We start from the raw sequence: 26,957 nt of genomic DNA, 5'->3' as shown, positions 1-26,957 counted from the left end.
CACTAAAACAAAATACAAACATATGAGGCACATACATGTATAAAATTAAAAACAACAAAGAAGATAATGAGAAGTTAGCACAGGAAAAAACAAAACATCAAGACTAAACTTAAAACAGCAAAAACAGGGTTTAAGAATTAATGTAGATGTATGAGTTTTTAAAACTCACTACTGATGCAGGAAGGGGACACTTCAATAGTGTTGGGAGAGCATTAAGTGCGTGGGCTCCACTAACCACAAATTTACATTCATCAGATTTAGTTTTACTAAATGGAACAACAAGGTCACCATAAGAAACAGCCCTTGTACTATTCGTATGCATATAATCACCATATAAAAACATTCTGGAGTCAAGAGAAACAACATTTATAAGGTCATTAATGTACAAGGTAAACAAAAGTGGACCCAACATTGAACCCTGAGGCACCCCATAAATTACAGCAGATAGGCAGAAAAATTGTCACCAATTTCAGTAATATGCGCCACCTCACACAGTATGTGCCATGCTGGCACCAATCTTCACATAAGGATATTGTTTCTGACTGCCCACAAGAGGAACATACCATAATGTGGCCAGAGGGGTGTTTTAATCACTTCCTGCTGGGGATCGGAAACATATGGTTTATATGGGTGGCCGGGGTCTTCGAACTCGGACAAAGGAAACACGGCCCTGTAACAAAAGACCATACCCCGAACAAAAGACCAGGCTGCTGGGCATAACCGACATTTTTCACTCTCAAAAGTGGTGATAATCCAGCCTTGTTTTGAAACTGTATACCAGGGTTTGGGGCATTGAGAGCTAGCGGATTACCACCGGGACAAAAATGCTCCACCACCGCAGTGATGAGCCACACAGCCACACAGCACCGCTGCACGCTAATCTGGCCCCTATTGAAAAGAGGTCAGCAGTGCACTAAGCCAGGTTCGTGAACAAAAGACAGTTATATAACACCGCACAATCTGGGCTCTGTTTACAAGGCTGCTGGCCTGGCTGAAATATTCCGGCGTCAATGAAGGCCACCTGTCAACTTAGAGTAGCGCCTAAAGATTACTTGGTGCGGCTATAAACGACCGTTAAATGAAATGGTGAATTTTTGAAGGATTTTGAAAACGAAAAAAATGACAGTCACGCCGGCCCAGCATCATCAACATTAAAAAATGCCCCGGCATGAAGTGGTTAAAAATTAATGTAAATTTGTTGAAAATTTGTAATTTTTAAGCTTTTTCTGATTTCCTGACTCAAAAAGTAATATGAATGGGAATAAATATGTGCCTGGCCGTTTAACTTTTAAGACCAGTTCCGTAGAATGTATGTGACAAATGTTTATGCCACAGGTGAGAGCATTAGTCTGCAGCCAAGCACATATTTTTTCCCTCGTGAAACATTTTAATTTGAGTATGGAATGTTGTGATGTTACATTCTGCCATTTTTATGTTCATGGTTTTACTTTCACTTTGTTTCCACAGAACTTATCATGCTTTGTTCTTGCTTACCACTTTATTGTGTCGAAGCTTTTAACATTTCTCCTTTTGTAGCCAGTGTTTACTTTGTAGACTTTAACAACACAGGATTTGCATGTTTGCTTTCAGCACAAGCCTCTAACACATTCCTATCAGTGTGTGCTTTGCGTGCTTTGTTCCACTTACCTTTATTAACCGCATGCTGCTGGCCGGAATTTGAAGTTGGATGACGTATACTCTGGGGATTTTTAAGATTTTTTATTTTAAAAATTCTTCAAAAAATCATTACTTCATTTGCTGGACATTTACACCCATACAAAGGACTGTCTGGTAGCTACTCTAATCTGACTGACAAATTCTATTGGTTTCCCGAGTATTTCAGCCAGGCTTGTAGCCTTGTAAAAAGAGCCCAGATTGTGTGGTGTTATGCAAGTTTCTTTTGTTCCTGAAACCGGCACAGCGCAATGCTTGCCTCTTTTCAGTAGGGGCCAGATTAGCATGCAGCGGTATTGTATCACTCATTGCTGGAGCACTTTTTCCCCGGTGGTAATCCGGTTGCACTGAATGCCAAAATATAATCTTTCAAAACAAGTACGGATTTCCTCCGATATTGACAACTGAAAAAATGATGGCAATTCCCAGCAGCTCAGTCTTTTGTGCCGAGTATGGTCTTTTGTTACAAGGCCCAGCTCTTCTGTCTGGTTGCAGGCTCCCCAGTTTCATTTATTCAACCTATGTGCCCGAAACCGGGTCCCCCGGCAGCATGTGGTTAAGAAGTCTTTTATGATTACTTTCATCACCCTAATTGCTAATTTCTTATGTGGGCTAAAATGTCGAGAAAATTGTTACTTAATATTGTTTGTTCTATGAATTGATAGAAAAGTAGGAATGGCAGCTTATTGCAGAGGTTTCAGCTTACCACCATTGTTGGTGGATGCTGGGGTTGATTACTAATTGGGCGATAATGAAACCTCCCTTGGTTGTTGATAGAAATAAGTGGTTTACACTTATTTTATGCATGCAGCCTTTTTATAATCACTTAGATGGGAGGAATTTCCTTTTTTGTGTGTACAGCTGTAATAATTTCTGTTGCATGTTACACTCTAGGAATGGGTGGGACAGGACTTCAGACAATCTCACTTGGACAAGGTCAAGGACCAATCGCTGCCAAGATGATTGATGAGGTCAGAATCCAACAATTGCATTCAAGTTGAAGTCTGTAGAATTTCTTCCCTATAACAGTTCTAGTCATGCACTTCCACTTAAACCTTTTTCTGATGCAGTTCAGAGTTTTGCCGTTCTCTGTAGTTTGTTTTGTTACCTATAGATGTTTTAAAGTGTTTTAAGCATTTTAGGGAGTTTTCCAATTGTGCAAAAATTTACCTGTTTAAATTTCATCAAGTGATTTCTACTGTCCATGTTTAAATATATAGTAACTAGGATAATAATATTAGAAGTTATTGAGCATTTTTATAAAATTCACGTTCACATCATACTTGAAATAGTGATTGTTGAGTCCTATAAGAACCCCATTACCAAACATGTGAATGTTGGTGTTCAGTTGAAGCATGAAAGAAGGACACAGAAGGAGTTTGAACTGTCTAGGCTATAACATCTGGCCAATTACTGCTTTCTGGTATGCCAGATAAGCCCATAGCCTGAGGGCAGTGAGCACTTGCTATGCATCATCTGTTTCACAACCATGAGACCCCTTTGTGTTCTGAAGTATAGGAACTTGAATTTTCATGCCATAGTTGCTGCTTGGTATGATCTCATAATAACATCAAATTTAATGTTTACACAGTTGCTTGTGTTAGGTCCTGTGCTGTAACTGTTCATGTGCAGTTAGTGCCCCTCTTGAACACTTCTTTGGGAGTTATTTTGGGAATAAATAGTCAAGTTGTTTATAAGATTTTGTGTTTATTTGAATCATTTTTATTACATCATTTATGCAAAAATGTATTTTACAAGATATCATGATCACAAAAAAGCACATTTGGTTCGCTATGAGCTTAGTTTTCCATTGGTGGTCAACGTGTTGTGGCCAGTCTTAGCCAAATTTGTACCAAAAGTGATGTTTTGGAGGGATAAAAATTAGAAACATTGCATGGATAATGGAACATTGGCAAAGTAGGTCTATCGTTAAGGATTTTTTTTCACTATATCTTGGTCACAGCGTTAAGTTGTAGTTGATTGTAAGCAAAACACCACAAAACATTGCTAGAATTTTAGTGGCCCTACTTATATGGCTAAGGTACAGGCAGTAATTGTGCATGTTTGGAACTTGTTCGATTTATTTGTCTGATTGGACGGCGATGATCATCAAGTACTTTGAAGTGCCAGAGTTGTAACTTCATCTGTGTCCTTCCTCCATGGTTAAATTACTACAAATCTCCTTTTTGTTTTCTTTTTTTCAGGCTGTGAAAAATGGAACCTGGGTGGTTCTTCAGAACTGCCATCTAGCAACCTCCTGGCTGCCTACTCTGGAAAAGATCTGTGAGGAAGTCATTACAGATGTGGACCAAACCAAGCCATCATTCCGGCTGTGGCTCACCAGTTACCCATCACCCTCCTTCCCAGTATCTATGCTACAGAATGGGATTAAGATGACTAATGAACCACCCAAGGGGTTAAGGGCCAACCTGCTCAGATCTTACCTCAATGATCCCATTTCAGATCCAGCCTTTTTTGATGGGTGCAACAAACCAGAGGTGAGTTTCAAAGGAGATCAAGAAGTTGCTTCATCTGAGGCAAATTTGACATTACATGTCCTTCATTATGTATTCATTTTTAACAGCTGTGACATTAATTTTCTGTTGTGCACTCATTGTTTCCATGACCTGGTTTGTTTTCCACACTTTGTTCATGCTAGCATAAAAGCACATTAGCATAAAAGTGTTTTCCTTAAATTCTCTGAGTAACCCAGTTCAAATCCCACCTGTCTTAGTTTCTGTTTAATATTGTGGGTTTGAAAACTGGGCTTTTTTTAATACTTTGCATGGAGTTATACTTCATTGACTAAGACTTTTTGGCTACATTATCCTATCAGTGATTAAAATTGACTCTTCAGGTCTTTGACTACTTGCAAGAAAGATAGACCATGTGCTCGCATGGGATTTGCAGTTACTTCTATTCATTTCTATTTCACAGCTGTGGAGAAAACTCTTGTTCAGCCTTTGTTTCTTCCATGCATTGGTTCAGGAGAGGAGGCAGTTTGGTGCACTGGGATGGAACATTCCTTATGAATTCAATGAGTCAGACCTTAGAATAAGTGTCCGCCAGCAACAGGTTGGGAACCATCAGTGAAAAACTGTGTTTTCAAAGCTAGTAGAATCTTTAAAATTAAAGTATTTAAGGAACAGAAAAATAAAAGCATAAATAGTTTAAGATGGAGGCTTTGATCATGTGAAACTTCTCATTGTATTGTTTTTGGCACAGATAACTTAGCCGTTGTTATGCTTTCAAATTGGTGTTTTATGATGAAAATAGAAAGTGTCAGCATCAAATTGTTGAGGAAAACTACCATTCACCTTTGGTATTCCATACACACAACATGGTGACTGCGATTTATCTTCAGTTCAGACCTCAGCCATTACTATGTCTGACTGATCTTTAATGTATGCCAAATCTGCCAAGATGTAATAATTTCAACATCCAAAGGTAAGTGGTTACTTATGTCTGCATGACGATTTTTATCACTGCTTCACTTTCTGTAAGTTAATTGTGACTGAAAGTCCAAAGCTCTGTGCCTTGCTTAGTTATTGTTTACCCCTTTAGGTGATTGGGCACAGCCTGGTGACCAACTATAGTACAATGCAATCAAAAGTTAACTCTATAAAAACAACTGCAGAAAAAAAGGGAAAAGAATTTACATTTGCATTTGCAGATTTCACATTTTGACTGCTACTTTTTCCCCTCTGCAAATGCGCAGTGAATCTGGTACGAAAATGATGCAAAAAATTTGCAAATGGCATGCAAAAAATCTGCAAATATAATGCAAACACTGTATGATAATAATGCAAAAGCTGTGCAAAAACAGTGCGAAAACATTGTGAAAAGGTGTGAAAATGTTGGTGAAAAATCTGCTCGTCTAGGCCGGATAGATAATGGACGATGTCGAAGTCAGAGGCACAAAGCAAACACACTCTCAACGGATTTGAGTTGTGGTTGTGTACTGAGCCTGTGTGTGGGAACTAAAATTGGTCACTGAGCACTTGTTGTGCGCATGGATCACTTTTGTGTACAAACACGTGGTGGCCTGACCCCCCATACACACAATGCAGTAAATTGATTTCTAGACCCAGGACCACCCTATTTTCATCAATTTTTGTACGAATGGATAGGGTTTGAGTTGCCCGAACCCTCATCAAACATTCTGCAAACAGGGTCAAGATTTTTGGACGTTTGATCCACTAAAATGAGCATTTTTTAAGTGGAATCTTAGAGGCTTTCTGGTACATCTACAAGAAACTAGGTATTATTTTTTAAAAGAATGGGTTGGAACACCGAGCTTTAGATTGTTAATATGGGCGCATTTGACAGCTGACTGATGAAGTTCACTGTGATTTTCCGAATGGTGGTGGCCGTGGCCGGGTGGGTGTGCATGCATGGCGCCCGGTCATCATGGCGTCTGCACCCGGTAGCCTCACACGTGCCGCCATACACGGGTGGATACGGACTTCCTTATAAGATTTTGTCTATGGTAACCACTGTTTTTATTGGCCTTTTTTCCAAGATAGATAAAACAATTGTTATGATATGTGGTGGCTCTTCTCACTGTGTTCCTCTGAATTCTCACTAAAAAACTGTACAGTCAAGCACAAATAAAGTGTGGTTGGGGATGTTTTTGGCAACTGTTAAGCTAATGTACTTGTGAATTCTATACTTTGAAATTGATTTTGTTGGGTCTGGTGTTAATTTCCTTCGCAATGGGGTAAAAGGTGTTAACATTTTCCCATTTGTGAAAAATGTGTGAAATTTTTCGCACTTGTGAAAAATTTGCCCACTTGAGAAAAGTTTTTGCACTTGTGAAAAACTGGTGTGAAAATTTTTCCCATTTGTGAAAAGAAGGTGTGAAAATATTTCCCACTGAGGGGAAAATTTTTCACAGTTTGTAAAACGAATATTTATTTTCTCGAATGGGGGAAAGTGTGAAAAATTTTCCCACTTTTGAGGTTAATTTTCAATTGCACTGTACTGCAGTTTTAAGTGATGTCATCAAATTGAAAATCGATATCGGCCATTCACGCCGTCTTATTCCATCTAAGTGAATGTAAAAATTATGTGCCTTAGGGAGGTGTGAAATGAGTACATGGGCAATAGTGAAGTGCTCTGTAGCTGCATACAATGTTCATTAATCTTATATGTTTTCCTTTGTAGATGTTCCTGAATGACTATGATGATGTACCCATGGAAGCTATCTCTTACCTGACAGGACAATGTAACTATGGTGGGCGTGTCACCGATGAACGAGACCGCCGGCTAATCATGAGCCTTCTGAGCAACTTCTATAATCAAGACATCCTAAAGACAGAGAATTACAGCTTCTCAGAGAGTGGCAACTACAAGTGTCCAGTGTCTGGGCCATACCAGAGCTACATTAAGTACATCAGGAGTTTACCTTTGACCCCTCATCCCGAGGTTAGAAAGAAAATAGATTTTAATCATAAGAGAAAATAGTCTGTTGGGCCAGTATGGCGTAATCAGGAGATTGTCATTTTTAAGAATTGTTTCCTGAATTTCCTAAATTCAGAATGTTGGCCTAGCGGTGATTACACAGGCTGTCCTTGCATGCAGAACATTTTTCATTTTGACTGGGAACTTTATTATTTCTTTTTTATTTCTGCACTGTCATCAATTTTTTTTAAAGTATTAATTGGCAGGCTTGTATGCATCATGAATAACGTCAACTGCCCCATCAAAATCTGTTACATCTGTACTGAAAGAGGCCCATAATGTAACATAGAGCCGGATACCAGGTTGGATACCAGAACTTTCCTGCTGGGTGGAATGTGCATGTATGGGATGAGTTCCAGGGTGATTTTCAAGATTTTCCGTTTTCAAAATTCTTCAAAAATTCATAACTTCATTTACTGGATGTTTACACCTACACGAATGACTGACTGGTGGCTACTGTAACCTGACAGGCAGTCTCCATTGCCATACCTGCCGTCCAGTATAGAGAGCCCAGATTGTGCGGTGTTCCATAATTTCCTTTGTTCCTGAAATTGGCCCAGTGCGTTGCTGACTAGCAATGATGCCTTTTCAAATGTGGCCGGATTAGGGTGCAGCGGTACTGTATTGTTGGAGTGCAGGAGCACTTTTGTCCCTGCTGATAATCTGCGGGTGCTGAATGCCACAAAGAGTGGTAGAGTGTTTCAAAACAATGACGGATTACCTCCGCCAGTGCCAGCTAAAAATGATGGCAATTCCCAGCAGCGGGTCTTTTTCTCCGAGTGTGGTCTTTTGTTACAAGGCCCAGCTCCTTTTTCTGATTTTGGGCACCCGGCTATGCATACAAACCCAAGGTACCCAGTACCAGGAACCCCGGAGGCAAGTGGTTAATGATTTTTGAGATAGATAAATTTTTTTATTTTACCGTAATATAAGGGGAAAAATGTCAGCTTGCAGTATTTTTGCATCAAGCACTATGCTCATGTGTACACCACGGGAGTACAATGTCATTGAAAATTGGGAAAAGAAATCCAAGTTGGTTATAGCAACATCTGGTTTTTAAAAAAAAATGATCCAAACTAGTGTTTTCTGTTATATGTGTGTGCGATATGTAGGTATTTGGTCTGCATGAGAATGCAGATATCACTAAAGACCAGACCGAGACACAACAGCTATTTGAAGGCATTCTACTGACACTGCCGAGACAGGTAAGATCATTATCTCCAGAAATGTCCAAATCAGATCACTGGTGTCAAAACTGCCCCATGAAACAAAGCAAATTTAGGGATTGGTTTTTCCACTGACAACTTCGTGTACACTTTAAGAAGTAATGTCCAGAATCTTTTTGGAGTTATTTGTGCAAAGCTATTTAATGCATACACTTTTGTCTTGAATATTTTTTTGTCTTGAACATGAGAAATATTTAGATGGATCAATTTAGAGTGTGTTGAAAGTCCAACCGAGCCACTAATCCAGTCATCTCAGTAAAGTAATCCAAATAATCAACTTGAAGATTTATTCCTACCTAAAGAACTCTATGAAATAATACAAAATAATAATATAGGTATCCTTTATCGACAGTACAACAAACTCATCCTTATCTATTAAAGGAAGATTAATGAATCAACATTATAGTTATTTTTAAGCAGTTGTACAATAAATAAATCATGATCTAAGCTGTTCCCCCAAAATATGTGTAAATGGGCCCACCATTTCGTGTGTTAAATCAGTTTTTCTTTTTGTTTGGGTACCTGGGTGGTCTCTTGACTGTTCAGGTTGTCCTTGCACACCACCCCTGAGTTGGTAGGCATGGTAATATGTGGACCTATCACTCAGCAACTGGAAGTTCATATTGGGTTGTTAACCTGTCACAGGCCTGTCTGCCTCACACTGCATAGATGGTCAAGGGATTGCCTCAATCTAGGCCAAGTTGCCATTTATGGTATTTAGAACGAATCGTAAGGATACGTACACCTGAAAATACCACTGTCTTCATAATCTAATAAAAGAGCAGATCTATAGTAAAGATTGCGGTAACACCATGTATTTATCTCTTCTTTGAGTATGTGTGGTTCTGAGAAGAACCGGGGAATAACTCCACGTTTCGAACAGTGTACTCTGTCCGTCTTCAGGAGACTGCAGGATTCTAACTGGGAGTGGAGCTTATATGGTGTAGAGAGGGATCCAGATGTAGGGATTAGCTTGGTGAGGCGTTAAGGCGGGAACAGTGATGGCGGGAACAATGGATGCTGCACTGGATCCTGGGGCTGCATGCCCTATGTGTGTGTTTACCGGAGCGTGTCAGTTGGAGTTGGCATTGGGAGAGTGAATAGCTGGGTGCCAAGGGGTATAGGAGACCCATAGGCTGACTGAGGGGGAAACCTAACTAGGGAGTCCTAGGGTATAGGAGACCCATTGGACTGGGATGTGAGGATGGGGCGCCAGATATCGCTGATGTTGAAGCCGATGTCTTGGGGAACTGTGTCGTGCTTGATGATTTCCATGGCTTCTCTAATGCGGCGGGGATACCATCGTTCGATGCTGGTGATAAGTTCAGCTTGGCTCCAGTTGATTTGATGGTCTTCAGTGTGGGAGTGCTTAATTATTGATGACTTTTCCAGCTCTCCCTTCCTACCATGGGCTTTGTGCTCGTTGATTCGGGTAGGGAGGTCCCTGCCCGTCTCGCCGATGTACACTTTGCCGCATTGGCAAGGAATTCTGTACACTGTTCGAAACATCGAGTTATTCCCCGGTTCTTCTCAGAACCACACATACTCAAAGAAGAGATAAATACATGGTGTTACCGCAATCTTTACTATAGATCTAGTTTCTTTCACCATGAAAACCTTTAAGTCTTATAAAAGAGCAGATGTTTGATTGTTATGTTTGATTGTCTTTCTCATAATGTATAATCAATTAAGGCTGATTAAGACTTAAGGCTATATGTACAAGTACAATATGGAAAACGCACACCATTCATTATCAAAATGCAAGAACTAAACAATACTTTATCAAGACAAGTTAGGATCTTTGAATTATATAACTTTCATTCAGTATAACAAAATGAGCACACATTGTATATGAAAATCATAAAACTAAGCTCACACGTATAGTCTGCTAGCAGATATGACAGATACTGCTCCTTGAGTCCACTGCAGGTTCAAAACCTGTTGCTGATTTCACGAAACCTGGCATAACTTTGAACCCTGTGTAAGCCGTGTGCCACAAATTTATGCCGTAGCTGCTCTATATACTTACGATCAATTTCATAAAAAGTTACGTAGCTGCACCACATTTTAATGATGTTAAATTTCTTGGATGAGGACAAAACGGATTTTACGATGGCTGTTCCTTTCCAATGTAACAGCTGTCACCAAACAGTCATTGAATCACTTCAGCCTGCCATTTTAAACAAGTTTTTGTCTTTTCTTCGTTGGAACCGGACAAAAAAATCTTGCAGTTTTCTTATTACCTTCTATAACAAAGCTGTTTGTTTCTCCTGTAAGCCTAGTTAAGTTCAGCAATGACAAGCCTTAACCAAACACAATAAGCTAGTCAAATCGTTCATTTCGCTTTGTTTGGCACAACTTTCATCACCCAAAATGACTGTGTAATTATGCCATAATTCGTTGCGTAAGTCACGTGTGCACTCACACAGTGGGTAAGTCTTGTGAAATCTGTCTTAATTTTTTGCGCAACTTATGCAATAAAACGTGGTGTAAGTGGAATTACACCATTGCATAAAGTTTCGTGACATTGGCTACAGTTCATCAGCATGTTTTAGTTTCAAATCAAACTTAAAACATAATTTCCAAGCTTTCAATAGTGTATATACAAACCTTCATTGTCTTCCACCCCATCATGTGGAGCTTCAAGTACCCATGTGCAGTTACCCAAACATTCAAATGCCACAAGCTTGTGCACAAAAAATTATGCAAACTCTGTGCATACATTTAAGTCAGTTTTGAATTTGAATTAATAATTGAATTTTGCATTGCATTCTGGGACATTGTTCATCATATATCTGTATGCTGCTGTACAAATGCCTTTGGTGGCTATCCTGCATGCAACTGTGTAAACCTTTTAATAAAAGGTTATTACCCATAGTTTAAAGAATTGGATCCAAATTTTGCTACAAAATCATCAAAAAGGTAGTCCCATAATCTGTTGCTGGAGTGCTCGTGATGTACATTGCCTAGTCTTCATGACATGGTCCCTGTGTTATAAGCAATAAAGTATTGTGCTGCAAAGTTACATTTTGTGAGATTTTGTGAAATGGGCTACTGAAGTGCACACAACATTTTACATCATGCTATATAGAGATAGTGGTAAGTGCAAGGTGCGCTTTGTCTTATTGGTACATATAGTTTGCAGATTAGTCGAACATTGCACATTTTTGTTGAGTTTGTTCCCAGACAATTCCACATTTTTTATGACATAGCACACATATCTTTCCACAGTGGTCTTTTAATGTGATTGGTTCATTGATTGATTCAGTTGGTTTGAGCTAATCTTAATGAGATTTAAAGGTTAATATATGACTAAAAGTTAAAGAACAGACTTCAATCACTTTAGTTGTTATCTGTGATTAGATGCTAGTCTCCAGTGTTAGTCTGAATATGTTTTTTTAACATATCACTTGACTTTCAATTTCTTTTCCCAGAGGAGAATATTTTGGAGGGAATGCCTTTTCACAATTGCCTTTTATTCTAAATCATCAAACTGGGTGTAAAGCTTTAAGCCGTTGTGAAGACTTTGAATACTTTGTAAAATTTGGTCACATGAAATAACCTCAACCATTTGTCAATAATATAATAGTATTTTCTTGATTAGCAGAATTTCTGTTTGGACGTTACAAGATGTGATTCTTTTTTAAGAAAATTTAATAGCTGTATCTACGTTAATTGTTGAATTGTCTGTTCTTCTCAGTGGGAGCTACCTTTTTTTTTTAAAGTTCCTAAATGGTCGAAATCTCTGTGAGGCATTTTTGTGTTTGAACCATTCTTCTCTCCTTTTCCACCATAATGCTCATGTCAACTTGTGATGGTCATTGTTATACTGCAACCTGTTGCTATGGAAACTTATGCCGTACAGACTGCTGAGGTAGCACATTCAGTATATTTTCCTGTTTGCTGTGATAAAATTGTTTGTTGTGTTATTTTACTTGTTTTTGTTGATTGTATTTTTATTTTTTTACTGTATCTGTTTTTTTAGTTTTATGGTGTTTTTCACTAAAGTTTGTCGTGTGAATGCCAGGAAAAATAAGTCTAAATGCCTTTTTCATTTTGCTGCTTTGGCTGTTAAGTTTTAGACTTACTTGAATTCTGAATAATCATTTATATCTTTGCAAGTATCTGTGCAAGAACAATGGCAAAATCTGTGGCACTTTGTAGTGAAATGTTATCAAATTCTGTCATCATTTGAATTTTGTCCCATTCAAATTGTTCAACAGAAAGCAATAGTATGCCTCATCACTGTTGAAAAAAGTGACATTTCAATAGGCCTGTTGATATGGAAACCAATAGATTGTGCTCTCTTTGTCCGGTTTCCAAGAAACAGCATTGATGCAAAATTGCCTCAGTTTAGCATAAAAACAAAGGAAACTCAAAGTAAAGATATAAAGCTTCCATTTTTATTGATAGTTTTGGAGATATTGCCCAAGTAAAGTAGGTTAATTTTGCAAAGAGTTCGAACTTTCACTTAAGTTGAATCGTTTTATTTGATATTGTTCTGGAGGTTTTTAACTGTTTGATACAATCAATGCAAAGAGTATTTTTTTAAGTATTACAAAGAGGGTCCTAGTCTCCAAGTCCACATTTTCATTACCCTGTGTAGATTCTTACGAAGATGCTGTTCTCTGAAACTCACTTAGTAGAATATGTTTCAAAGGTGAAACTATAAAACAGATGTGCTCAGACACTGTCAATGTTTGATTTGCTGTATCAAAGTTACTTGAACTGTCACATGCAAAGTTCAACCTGCTTCTGTTCAAAAACTTTGGCAAATTTCTGATGACCAAGCCTAATGTCTCTGCTGCTTTCTCAAAGATGTCTCAGATGTAACACTAATTGGCATTAACAGTGTTCTGTACATGAAGCAGGCTGTGGCACGTGTTTTTGTGACTGTTATGAGCTTATTCTGACAGTCAGTCACCGTAACTAATCATTGCCAAACTTTCCCTCTAACTATTTTTGTGTTCTTTTTTTGCTTCACATGCTGTGTTTGCTGTCTCTGTCTCACCATTTCTGTGTGCGTGTGTTGCTATTTGTGCTGTGCTCGCACAGACACCACGCGATGGCTCAAGTCGTGTTGAACGTGTACTAAGAAGTCAACGCAAGGATCAGGTAGACAGTGGCTAACCAACAGAATATTCCTGTTTATCAGAGATAACAGTAACTGTTAGACAAAAGGAATATGTTCTTGGGTTACTGATTGAAATACTGATGAAATACAAGAATGTATTATTAGATTGCCCCATGTTCTTGCACGCCTTGCTGTTGATGCTTATTTGTGGAAGTATAGTTTGATTAGTCAGTTTTTTGGTGCTTACTCCTTATTAGGTACTTTCATATTTGGTAATGTAAGCAAGTGACAACCTTTTTCATTTTATATCACTTCTCTTAAACTTATTTCCTTTTAATGCCACTTTTTACCATTAAAATTTTTTCCTAAACTTTCTAAATTATGTATTTTCTTTTTCTTGGAAAATAATTAGTGTGGACAGCCATGTATGTTGATTCCTTTTAGCCTGCTTTTTATTTGTATTTATTCTCAAGTCGGTGTCATTTGATTAAAATTAAATTAATATCTTTATGTTTGCTTTGTATTCTCAAACAGTAGAACCTTAAAGCTCTTGTCAGAGTGTGAAACATTAAGAACAGACCTTTTTCCTAGTGCTCCAGGAAATTCATGTTTGTTGATCATATATTTGTTGATCATAACAGGCATCTGGAGTAGGTAGAACTGCTCAACAGATCATTGAAGACTTGGCAACTGATATCCTCTCCAAAATCCCTCCCAACTTTAATGCGGAAGAAGTCAAGGTAAGATACCTCTCATCATGGCCAGTGAACTTCAAAATTCCTGAGTGATTGTTGTGTTCATATCAGCATCTTCCATTTACTGTGTTATATGAATGATGACTTGGAAATAAGCCATTTATCAGGAAAAGGTGAGAAATTCAAAAAGCATTTTTCTCCAGCTGAATTCATTGCAGCCAGAATCTCATTGACTCTCTCCAGAACATTTTCCTTGGGTTTTATGTATTTATTTGAAATAATGTATACAGAAGCACAAAAGAAATACACAAGAATAAACAAACAAATTGACCGGACTGTTTTGCGGTCTTGTGCTGGTTTATATTTGTAGACCAAGTTTCCTGTCCGCTATGAGGAATCAATGAACACTGTGCTGGTTCAGGAGCTGATACGGTTTGATCGGCTGATCACCGTCATCCGTAGCAGTTTGCTGGACATCAGGAGGGCATTGAAGGGACTGGTGGTCATGTCAGCTGACCTGGAAGATGTCTTCAGTAGCATGATGGTGGGCAAGGTATGATAATTGACTGAGCAGACAGAGGTTTTGAGTTTGGCTCATGTGTATAGGTTCATGCCCATAGATACCATCATGCTTGTGTTACTTGGCTAAGAATACTGTCATTGCTTCTCTCCTAGTGCCCCAGCCAGGATTATAAACATATACCTATGAGGGTAGAGAACAATGTGTACTAATTTTGAGCTGCTGCAGAAAATATATTATGGCCCACTGTTTAAAAGACTTTTCGATTATTTGCTCTGATTTGGGGGGTATGATTTTATTGGATCTACCGACCGTTCTTTCTTCTGTAGCTTCTTCTTGCAACACTAAATATTATTTGAGTCAAAATTTAAGACTGAAAAATTCTTGATTAGATTTCTGAACAAAATGATGCAATTTTTTTTTTAATTTATGAAGCTGTAATTAATGTACTACATGTAATTATCTAACACAATAGCCCAGTTGCATTAAAAAGACATTCATGTTCTTAATACTTAGTATGTTTTACTTATTTAGTTATTTTGAATACAGTTAATCTTGCATGAATTCAGTAGGTTACGTGGGACCTGATGGTCCTTTTGAGTATGATTGAAAATGTCAACTTTTTGCCATAATAGTTAATATTCTTGCTAGACCAAACTTCTAACCAAGCTCATGGTTTCTGTCATTAGGTTCCAGCCATATGGGCAGCTAAGTCTTATCCATCATTGAAACCTCTAGGAAGCTATATCACAGATCTGATGGCCAGATTGCAGTTTTTCAAGGTACACGTATTTTGTAATGTAGATTAGTTGTATTGGACTTCTTTGTTAGTGAACATAATCCTGCGAAGATATTCTTACCTTAATCTTATTGGATTAGCCCTTGACTTTTTTCTTTTGCTGCATACAAGTTAAATGTTTTTCGTGCATGAAAGTTGTATTCTGTTCAAAACATTTTGAAAAGAATTCTAAAAAGAGAACTGTTTATCTCCACCTTGGTTACATTTAGGCAAGGTGCCAAATAGTGGTTAATTTAAACATATCTGTTTTGGGTAAGTAATAGCACCAAGGTTGTGCCTACTTGGAATCTCAAAAATGGTGAATTAGTGTAAGCTGAGCCTATGATAATCTCCCCTGCTTGAACAAGCCGTGAAGTAACATTTGAATGCAAAGTAACATTTGACTTGACTTCCTGGAGTAATTTATTCACATTGATCATTACGTAAGTAAGTCCTGCACGCAGTGTTCATGGCTGGCGATCACGGACATCATTTTACCTGTACTTATGCCTACATGATTTGTACACAAAACACATAACTGAAAGTATGAACATACCTGCCATTTTCACCTGAAATCATTGCTTCTGAAAAAGTGAATCTAAAATCCATGCAGCTCAAATCGACAAAGTCAGTCTACATGTACTGTCATGATTCTGGAAACATCTTGTCTCCAAATTACACTGTCCAAACTACTGTTTGGACAGGAATACTACACACGCCTATATTTTTGCATAGGCTTTTTTCAAGACACAAGGGCGTGGATAGCAATATGCATGGATAGCTTTGATGGTAAACACTTCTTCAGACCTAGAAACAATGTAAAAGGGCAGACAAGCATGATTGCATTCACACAGCTTTACGCTTAACATTGTCACTTTATTATTCAGCCACTCTTACGTGCTTATTACCCATTTGTTTTTACATAATTTCAACAAACACTGGTAGCACTCACAAATAAACCATTTTTACCTATCAAACTTACTCTGGAGGAACGGTTATTATTATTTGTCAAACGATGATGTGTTGTACAGTCATTTGCAAAAGTTTAAGATCACCTGGAATTTTATTGGTCTTTCTGTCACTGAGACTGCATTACATTGTCTCACTAATTAATTCACATGTTTTTACAGTGATTCATAACATCAGTGTAGTGCTATATACCCATTTGAATGAAATTTTTGCAAAGGCAGGTCTTGTATGACATTTTTGTCTGTAAGGCAGCATGGGTAAAAAAACAGTCTAAGTAATCAAAAATAAAGTGGGCATACTACATATTAGACTGCTAACATTTCAAATCTTGGAACTGTTGTCAAATAGCTGTTAAACAAGATACTAAGGTTACACATTGAAAATAAACATTAGTTGCCATGATTGATTGGTTTAAGTTTGGTTTTTCTTCAGGTTAATGCAGTTTGTATGGGTGGTCCTAAAATTTTGCAAATGACTGTAAAGTATGCACACATACAATCAATGACATGCATGCAGCGGCCTTGCTGGAACGCCATTCATGGGGTGCAGCCAGCCAGTCAGTGTTTTCTTGCAAGCATGCTTTCATAACCTGAACCCCAGGAAGCTGGAGGTAACTACAGTTGGTTTCGTGGGTAACTTGAGCCACATTTTCATCTGGTAGAGTGGGCAGTGCTGGCGTAATTTTCTGGTCTGAACATGAGCATATTTCAAATTAAGGACTTCTATCTAAATTCAGCTCAAGGGCAATGTAATTCAGATAAACTTTTCCAATGTCTGAGCATACCCTGTATCTTTCACTGACTCAATAATTCAGAAACTCCACTCAAGCCAGTCATCTGTCACTGTGTTGGTCAGTCAATCTTGAGTACAGTAAGCCATATATCTTAGTTTTGATAGCTTTTCCCAGAACACTTACAAATGCTGTTGTTATTATATGTTGTTAACCAATCCACTTTAATTATTTTTCATCAATTATCAAGTCATCGTCTTCCACAATTGTGTTTTCATACAGGACTGGATCCAGTCAGGTATGCCATCTGTCTTCTGGATGTCAGGATTCTACTTCACCCAGTCTTTCTTGACAGGAAGCATGCAGAACTATGCCAGGAAATATAAGATCCCTATCGACCAGTTGGGCTTCCAGTTTGAAGTAATGGATCTGGAAACATCCATGCCCAGCAGACCAGTAAGTGTTTCATTAATGCTTTCAGCTTAAAATAGTTACAACTACTTTACATCAAGTCCTTGGGTTCTTTAATCTGAGCACAAGTAAATGAAGTGGTTGGATTGGGCTGTTTTATTTCAAAATTGATACTACTCTGCACGCCTTTTTTTAAGACACAATAAATTGATGTGTAAAAGCTCTATTTGAACACTTAAGTTGTGCTCATTGGAATCTGTCAGAAGAATTATAGCGCTAATTGTTTGTGACCAATTAAAAAAAAGCTTTGGAACCCTGTGCTGTTTTAGGTTGAGATGTACAGGTGTTTTATCCTGTACAGCATTTTAAGTAAGCTAGATCATACCCAACACTGCCCCAGATTCTAGTGCTTCTATTGCAGGTTTTTCTTAAGTGGCATTTAAACAAGAAAGCAGCCAACTCCTAATATCTTTCATTGTTTGATATATACAATGTGTTATTAGTCTAACAAGTATGTGGTTATATGGTAATTACTACTTAAAATACTGTTACTGAGATGGGTAACTGATAATATCCATTGTGTGTTTGTAATGCAGTACATATACCTAGTGGTCATTGTAAAGGGGTCACCATTTCCTCTGATATACGTCACAGGATGGATAGCAAAATAATCACTATCCCCAGCAGATGTTGACATATGTAAGCTAGTTCTGGCCTGATTAGCCGGGGCCTGTTGAAGCCTATTCATGGTTGGCTTTGGTGACAAAGTTGTGTGCATCTGCACTGGAAACAAGTGTCCGTGAATTGTGTAATTAATTCATTGACATGTTAGTGCATGTTTTTGATACCAGCTTACTCAATCAATTGGTATTTGGCAATTATTTGTCACAGAAAATGTCACAGACTGGAGTTCAAGTATAAACAGTGTTATTATTGTAGACAGATCTCATACAAAATAGAGACTGTGATACTTGACATGAATTTTCTTACCTTGTCTTCTTCAGGTGGATGGAGTCTATATTAAAGGTTTATTCATTGAGGGAGCCAGATGGGATCGGTCCAGGAAACTTCTTGCCGAGTCCTTACCCAAAATCCTGTATGATATGCTGCCTGTTGTATCCTTTGGTACTGATCAGAATAATCCTTATGCAATATGGCTACTTTAAAGGTTTGTTTTTTTGTGGGAGGGGTTAATCCAATAGCGAGATATGAAGAAAATGTTTACTAACGGGAACATGTGCAGTTGTTTAGGATGTAGCTTTGCAAATACATGTATATGAAAATTCTCTCTGAGTTAGATTTAGAGGACTGCTATAAAAAAACATCAAAATATCAGAATTCCCATCTGGATTTTATCATTATAGAAGAAAGTAAAACAGATAAGGATCTCACTGAGCAGATTGAAGCCCCCAAATCTACTGTAATTTCAATGGCATAAATCTCAAAATATGAAGTTTTAACTGGTTGTACAAAGATGCATGTCTGAATCCTGGACTGTTTACATTTGGCCTTCACCAAATTGTACATGCTTCATAGCTAGAAGTTATGAGTGGATAAAAATAATAATTAATAACAATTGAAAATTTATAATGCACTGTTTCCATAAAAATGATCAATGGTGCAGTACAGGTACAACTTAAGGAATTAAATGGATATTTAAGTAATAAATGAATGTCAACTCACTAGTACCCAAACCGCAGTATGGGCAGACGTCAGTCCTGCCAACAGGGTGAAATATTTTACCTAGACCTACCCCTGTTGGCATCGGTGATGTCTCGATCTTTCCCGGGTACAAACACCTCTAACCCTACCTAGGCTATAAGAGAGCTAACTACCAGACATTGTGACACTAAAATTATTTAATCATAGGTGAACCTACATTAAAACTAAAAATAATAAACCTACCAGATAAAACTGATAAAAATCAAATATCTTGCAGTGCTACATCGTCGTGCAAATGCATCATTAAGAAGACAAGTTTTAACTTTACATTTGGAAACGACAAGACTCTGTTCACTCTGAATGTGCCATGCCAAGGCATTCCACAACAAACGAGCAGCTATTGTAAATGCTCTGTCATGAAGTGTAGGTAACATTTTACCACAAGGATAACTTAACAAAGGGCTGTTGTTTGCGAACCTGAGTTGATATCTAGACTCCATTTTCATAATGACGATATCCTGTCAATAGCTAGGAGCAAGATCGTGTATGGCTTTGTATGCTAACAAAATTATTTCAAAGTTATTTCTCTACAAAACACATAACCAGTGGAGGTGACGCAATATTGGTGTTATGTGTTGAAATTTGGATGTATTCATAAGAAGTCTAGCTGTAGCATTTTGGACTTGCTGTAATCTCATTATCTGTGCTGTTGGCAAACCGGACAAAAGACTGTTAAAGTAGTGTAAACGGCTGGTCACAAATACATGAATTAATACTGAAAGAGAATCGTGAGAGAGGAATTTTCTGATGCGCTTATCATTGTGAAGGTGGAAAAATGTTGCAGAACAAGCCTTGGAGATGTGGGGTCCATTATCATTTCCAAATTGAACCATTATCCCAAATTCCTGACGTACCTGGATGGAAGGATTACAGAAATGTTTATTTTCTGCAACTGTCGCCTTTTTCCAATAATGAAGAATTCACACTTAGCATCATTGATCAATAGCCTACCATGCAGCATCCAATTTCTGATGCCCCGAATACAATTTCCCAAAACAGTTTCTGATTGTTGGGTAATAACATCTAAAATGTGATCCATCTCGTGCATAGGCTTCTTGATGTGTTGCTGTAGACCCTTAGATTCAAGAAGCACAAAAAAAATTGATTAGTGTTGGAGTCATCAGGAATGTCAACATGAATATTGAAATCGCCGATTATTCACGAGATAAGACAATCCTTTCCAAATAGTCGGCAAACTCACTGACAAATTGGTAGATTGTAAAAGGATGGTTTACAGAGTAAGGTGGTCTCTAGATAATAACTAATCTTAGTTTGTTGGAATTAGTTGCAACAGACTATTCTGAATACTCCAATGACCCCACTCCCCCTCCAACAATTTTCTTAAACATGAAGTTGTTCTCTGAAAACTTCAGCAATTCCTCCCCCAATTGGAGTCTTCTGAGGATGATCCAATAATCTAAAACCAGGAGGAGTATAACTTCAACCCTATGGGCTACATCCACGTCTGTAAGCCATGTCTCAGTGACAGCAAACAGATCAGCTTTGCCGTTAATAGCATGTGCAACAAAATCAGTCTATATGTTTTTAGAGATCCAGCAGTCAAAATACAAAGTTTTTAGAAGATTTTCAGAGACCTCTGTAGGTTGTACCATTATAGGAGTGAAGACAGAGGCACTGTTTTTGTGATCGCAGTCATAAACATGATTTGGTGTATAGCCAAAAGGAACTGGAATTTTACATGTGTACCAGTCCTGCCTCGACCTGATCACCTTCCCCTGAACCAAAGAATCACATTTGCTTTCAGGGTTTGAAACCATTCAGTTGTAAAAGGGCAATTATAAGTTGTTTGATGTCTGAACAATTGACTGCAGGTATAGCTTTTAATTCCATTTACTAGCAAGCAATATTTCGCAGAACTACAACTTTTAAGACTGTTGCCTGTGCGCAATATACTTGTTGGATCTGGATTGAGCAGAGCATCCATAACTATAGTAATGTCCTGCGGAGAGTCGTGACCAGGTATAACCAGACTAGTTTGCCCATATTTAGACCATTTAAGTAATGGCATCTTAGATGAATCAAATCAGGTACAGAGTAACTTCTACACTAAATGGAGCCCTGAATGAACTGTAATGGGGGCATGAAATATTCCAAAATGTAGTCTTACATAACTACTGTCTCTGATAGTTTCGGTATTGCTAAAGAATCCAATCAGTTGCAACATGTGATGAATACAGGTGATACAGAATCATGGTGGTTGTGGTACTTATACATATATGTTAATACATACACACAACCGGAGGGGCAATGCTGGACCCAAAGTAATAGTTGGGAATCTAATAACAGCTACTAATAAAAGATTAAAACTACAACAGAAAAAAATTCAAATGTCTTACCAATTACAGCAAATACAATGTAAATATTGATGGCTAAGAAAAATGGAGAAAAATTACGATGTAAAAATACGAACAACGATGAAAAAATTAAGAAGTGGCAGCCCCAAAAAGTGCCATCACTGTTTACCTTTTTTGGAAAGTATTATATCAAGCAAATGAACAGAATTTGAAAAGATTTAATATTTTCAACCTTTTGTTGTACGTTCAGTGTGCTGGAGTTGCTGGAATCATAGAAATATTAAAAAAAGTAATGCTGTGCTGGAGCCTTTACAATGATACTTTATGAGAACTGTGCTCTGTTGGAAGGTACATGTACTTCTGTCTACAGGTGTGGGATAAGGGAGTTTGGCAGGGAGGGATAGCAGTAAATAACACATGGGGGCCTGGAAACCAAGAATATCTGACCCTTGGAAGCAGCGTTACATGATTCAGAGGTTTTATTTGATGAAGTTTTGGTTCCTTGACTTCTACCATTAGATCTGGATCAAACCTGGTGAGAGATCATCGTTTGAACAGAAGAGCACCTACTCATGCCCAGGTAAGCAACCCTTCCAAGGCTGAGCATTCAGTCAGGAGTAAGTGTAGAAGTTGTCACTCAAGGTCTTCCCTGTTTGATTTATAGGCTAAACAGAGTGCTGAAGGCAGGCAGGTTTGCCTCACACATTGTTGGGTATGGCATGTGTCTTGCCTCCAAGACCCACTTTATACTTAGTCATCATTATAAACTTAGTGTGTTGCACAACAATGTAAACACAGTTTAATTGTAGGGTGTTCACTGTGTACCTAGACAAAATCCCCATGAGTAAGATTTTTGGCTGTGCATGACCTGAAAATCTTATTGGATATGTTATGACAGTTTACCTGCTTGCTTGATGATGGTTTAGGGACATGCTTGACCATTCTTTTAAAACAAACTTGAATTTAAACCAGGCCAGGAATATGCCCTGTAGCAAAACACCTTCTCACATACTGTGCTTTTCTTCAGTGATAAGATCACGGGAGTGTCAGCCTATTGAGCATGAGCCATGTTTTTCACTTTCATAATTGCATGGAAACATCTTCATGTGTCATTAAAACAATCTAATGAAATTGCAACTGCATCCGGACAATTTCTTTTACTGGTTTCATTGTCCTAGGGACAGTTATAAACTAGGTGTGAACAGTTAAAATATGAAAATATGAACAGTGAAAATAGGAACAGTTAAATGAGAGCATACAAGTGAGCTCATACTTTAGTGCACATTTAGCAAAAATCCAAGTGAGGTGCTCAGTTCCAGCTCAAAGTAGTCCTAGTCAACTTGAAATATTGATTCTGGTTTTCTTTCATCTAGTTTATAAGACCAGTGCTAGACGTGGTACTCTGTCCACTACCGGTCATTCCACCAACTTTGTGTTGTTTGTTGAGTTAGCATCTGACTGTCCAACTAATCATTGGGTCAATCGAGGTGTAGCCATGCTGTGTCAGCTGGACGACTGATTCAGGTACACCTACTCTATCCCCCTTACGTAATACCCCAGTGTGTGAATCCAAATAACGTTAATTTTCATATATAACATGGATTTGGTTTTTAAATATTGTAAATATATTATACAAATAAGTATCACTCATTTTATTGGATTTCATGGATTTTGTTTTAGCAAGATATTTGCTCATCTCTGGGACATGACATTTCCACCTCCTTCAGTCTTTCTAGTGTTTTGACCTTTCTTCTCTTTTCTGAATTCTCTTTCAATATAAAATTTGCATTGATTTTCATTGATATGTAATTTTTTTGTGTCAGGAAAATTGAGGTACCAGCAACAGAATCCTCACTGGACAACTTGGGTAGTAAGATAAATACCATATGCATGGTTGGATAATGATAAGCATGGTCACAAATTGATGGAGCTATTTTCAGAAGATGAAACTTTATGCTCATCGTACAGTTTGTATTGCAGAGCAATCTTTCCAAGAAATGTTGATGTTTACAAAATATGTAAGAACAAGTGACAGCTTTCAAAGTTGTTCATGGAATAAGCTGTGATAGCAATTTGCTTATATTAGAATAGGAGTTGATAACATCATGAAACTTCTGTAGCTTTTTCTGTACAAATGTGAATGGTTTGAAACTGGTTTAACTTTTATCAGCAGACACAACGCAAATAATATTTATATAAGTTAGTTTACTGTGCCATTGCTGTATACTTTGATAGCTGTCCAACTGTTGTCGTGTCCTAATATGTCAGTATCTTTGTTACAAGATAGCTTGAACGTAGACATCTTTTTATTTTGAAAAAGTATTAGTAAATAATTGGGTTCAGTAGGACCCTAGCCTTCTATGGCATTTGTCCCAAAATGGAGGAGAAATTGGAACCACTGTTAAAAATTAACATGTATGTACAACCTATGTCAAAGAGGAAAACCAGTCACAAGCAATATTGATCCTCCATAATCTGTCAACATGAAAATTACCAGCATTTGTTAGGGTATTATTTTCACTAGTATGTCACTTGATCTTGTTGATCAGAGAAGGATGGAATAATTTGAATTTACGTCTTGTTTTGTTTGGTTTAGTTTGATTTGGTTTGTGTGTTCTTGGTTGGGGCAGATTTGTTCTTTTCTTGTGTGTTTTTTTCTTGGGGAAAAATCCTCTTTTACTTTGTGTTTACATTTTAGAAATGTTAATGTTAATTTAGCATTGCACTTTATTATGAAAAACATTAGCTTATGACCTTATCATTGGTTTGGCAAATAATATTGTGACAGGAAAATAAAAGTAACTGTTTGGTTGTGAGACAGATTTAAATGTTTTAGATGTGAACTCCCTAAAAACCCACAGGGTATGCAAGTCTAACTAGTTATGAAATAGAATCAAAACGTGCAGTGAGATAATCGTTTGTATTTTTAAATGTTGGGTAGAAGCATTTTGAATGCAATTAGAAGCTGCTAACAGTTTCTCAAACTTCTTAACTGTGATTCCAGTGTCCCACATTATAGAATACTATTTTTTATGTGTATATATTGTTCAAACTGTTTGTTACAACATGGCTTAAATGGCTGACACGTGACGTGGAGAGTTAGTAAGGGATATAGCTTTCATATGCTTAAGAAAGTATAGTTATGTAATTCTATAAATTTGGATCCAATTTTTTCATGTTTCTGTCACATCTGACGTGATTTTTTAAGTTCAGAACACATTCTGTAATTTCCAAGAATGATGAATTAATGAAAATTACCTGTCAAACAACTAGAAATAGTTTGAAATCAGTTTCAATGATATATTCATGTTGAATTACACAGTTCAGGTGTAACAGGGGACACAAAAAGTCACACTTTTGGCCTCCTGAATTTCTGGAATGACCCAGTTATATACACATATGCAGTGTACTTTGCACACAGTTTTGTATTCCAAAAAACTGTTGGCATCACCGTAGTGTTTGATGACTTTGCTGGATCGTTTTTAATTTTTTCTTATTCTTTAGTCTAAATCTTAAAACTAAAACATTGTCTGTGTTTGTCATTACCTAACAGCATATTGCTAAAACAAAATCTAAACCCATAGAAAATCCAAATGCAGGAAAGTCCTGTGTTCTTTCCAGTTAACAGACATAGCTCTTGGCTGTTGGTTTTGTTTGTTCCCCACAAGCATTATTTCCATTGTGTGAAATTCAGATGCTCTGAAAGACTTGCACTGCATTGTTATTTTCCTTACAGGTACATTGGCACTTCAGTTTGTAGAAAAGTAAATGAATGAAGGTCAGTGCAAATGTGAGTATGTGTCTAAGGTTACAGAACCTATTTCCTGGGAGATGAAATCTCAGTAAGACTTGCATGTCATTATGAATTCTGGTGAGACACCTTTCATTCACAATCACATTTGTATAGTTACTATGTGCTGCTGTTTTAAGAGTCGTTTCTATAACTATGTACATGCACATGTACATTTATACATGTATGTTAACTGCCCGTCCATTATTGTTGATTTGTAATGAATCTTGTAAAAAATGTTTTCCAACTCAAACATGATGCACTAAATGAACAACAATATTTCTCAGGATTGGGAAGTTAATATAATTAAGTATCGTTATATGCTGTAAGACATGAGTAATTATCTTGTGCACAGGTGTCATTGCAGAAACAATAGGTGTGAAATTAATACTTCATATATATCTGTATAAATACAGTATATTGGAAGATTGAATCAATTGATATTTATTGATCTTTATGAAGTAATTTATTGTAAATTTTAATTCTCTTGTCCAAATCTTGTATATATTTATGCATGGATCCTGACTGTTGTGTGAACACTGTCAAGTTTGTGATGCACGTAATGTTGAATGACACAGCTCCTATAATTTGTACAGTGTATATTTATGTGAAATCTATTTTTGAGAAAACTGAATAAGTGCCTTGATTTTTTAATAGAAATTTGTTGGTTTAAATAAAGTATATTTCATTCTTGGTGAAAGGAAAAAATCTCTAATAAGTCAAGGATATAATTTTCAATGATTTTGAAGTTTACATTCCTGCTTGATGAGTGACTCAAAAGTTATATTTTTAAAAGGTGGCCTCAAGAAAATCTCCTAATTATCACAAAGAATAAACCCCTGTCCTGATGACACCACACGTTTGTACGTGTTTGCTTTTCCCATGGTGCTCAGTGGACCCTGGGCCCTCCACTGGCTCCACAGGAAAGTAATGCACATGTAAACAAAGTGTGACATCTATCAATACATAGGTCTATTTGGTGATACACCACATTGTTTTCCTTCCCGATTTTGGCTATAAAATCGGATTGTTAATTTCATTGCTGTGGTTTCATATTATGAGCGCACTTTTGGAAAGCATTGAAACTCTAAAGACAAAAGTAACATATTCCCAATGCTGTAGATAAGTTGTGTCATAAATACAGACATGTAACAGACATCAAAATGACATTCTTAGGTACACAAGACTGTCCAGTGTGCCAGTTTGCAGTTTTACTAGTGGATAGTCTAACAGAAAAAGCAGCTGATCTATTTTGTAGCCTTTTGTGGGTCTTGGAGTAATTAATGTGGATTGCTGAAAAGCACAAAAACTCTGCTCTGATTTTGATTGATTTTCGTCATTTTAGTCAGTTTTTGTGTACTGGATACATACATGTTTTCTCTGCACCTGAGTACTTGTAAGAAGCAATAAAATTCATCCATTTTATCAGTGTGTATACATGTATTTACATAAACGGACATATGTTTGTATGATGTGATTGTGAGAGCAACATTGAGCAACGGCTTTGATGAAGACCTCCCCCAACACACCCACATCCATACTTACATGACAAACGAAGTGTGGACATTCTTTTGTTTGTGCAATTAAGAA

At 37.4% G+C, this 26,957-nt stretch overlaps 1 protein-coding gene across 14 annotated transcripts in view; it reads left to right on the top strand.

Moving 5' to 3' along the window:
* Positions 1-26,802, top strand: part of LOC110983937 (dynein axonemal heavy chain 3-like) — a 187,943-nt gene extending 161,141 nt beyond the window's left edge. For 10 of the 14 annotated variants that reach the window (XM_087136025.1, XM_087136030.1, XM_087136027.1 and 7 more), the window contains 14 exons: positions 2,569-2,645; positions 3,879-4,172; positions 4,612-4,749; positions 6,841-7,101; positions 8,250-8,342; positions 13,419-13,478; positions 14,079-14,177; positions 14,503-14,685; positions 15,342-15,434; positions 17,412-17,585; positions 18,545-18,655; positions 22,097-22,157; positions 22,951-23,101; positions 23,401-26,802. In XM_087136025.1, the coding sequence (XP_086992151.1) occupies positions 2,569-2,645; positions 3,879-4,172; positions 4,612-4,749; positions 6,841-7,101; positions 8,250-8,342; positions 13,419-13,478; positions 14,079-14,177; positions 14,503-14,685; positions 15,342-15,434; positions 17,412-17,585; positions 18,545-18,655; positions 22,097-22,157; positions 22,951-23,096 (1,790 nt within the window). In that variant the 3' untranslated portion in view covers positions 23,097-23,101; positions 23,401-26,802. The remainder of the gene's footprint in view (positions 1-2,568; positions 2,646-3,878; positions 4,173-4,611; positions 4,750-6,840; positions 7,102-8,249; positions 8,343-13,418; positions 13,479-14,078; positions 14,178-14,502; positions 14,686-15,341; positions 15,435-17,411; positions 17,586-18,544; positions 18,656-22,096; positions 22,158-22,950; positions 23,102-23,400) is intronic. The other 4 variants (XM_087136035.1, XM_087136036.1, XM_087136033.1 and 1 more) reach the window with 1 other exon arrangement.
* The last annotated feature ends 155 nt before the right edge of the window (positions 26,803-26,957 follow it).

This window comes from Acanthaster planci, linkage group LG04 (assembly GCF_054643075.1).
Source record: "Acanthaster planci isolate LZ-2023a linkage group LG04, COTS_SCS, whole genome shotgun sequence".
NCBI classification, from domain to species: Eukaryota; Metazoa; Echinodermata; class Asteroidea; order Valvatida; family Acanthasteridae; genus Acanthaster; species Acanthaster planci.
Note: the sequence above shows the minus strand (reverse complement) of the source record. Positions and strands in the feature narration are given on the sequence as shown.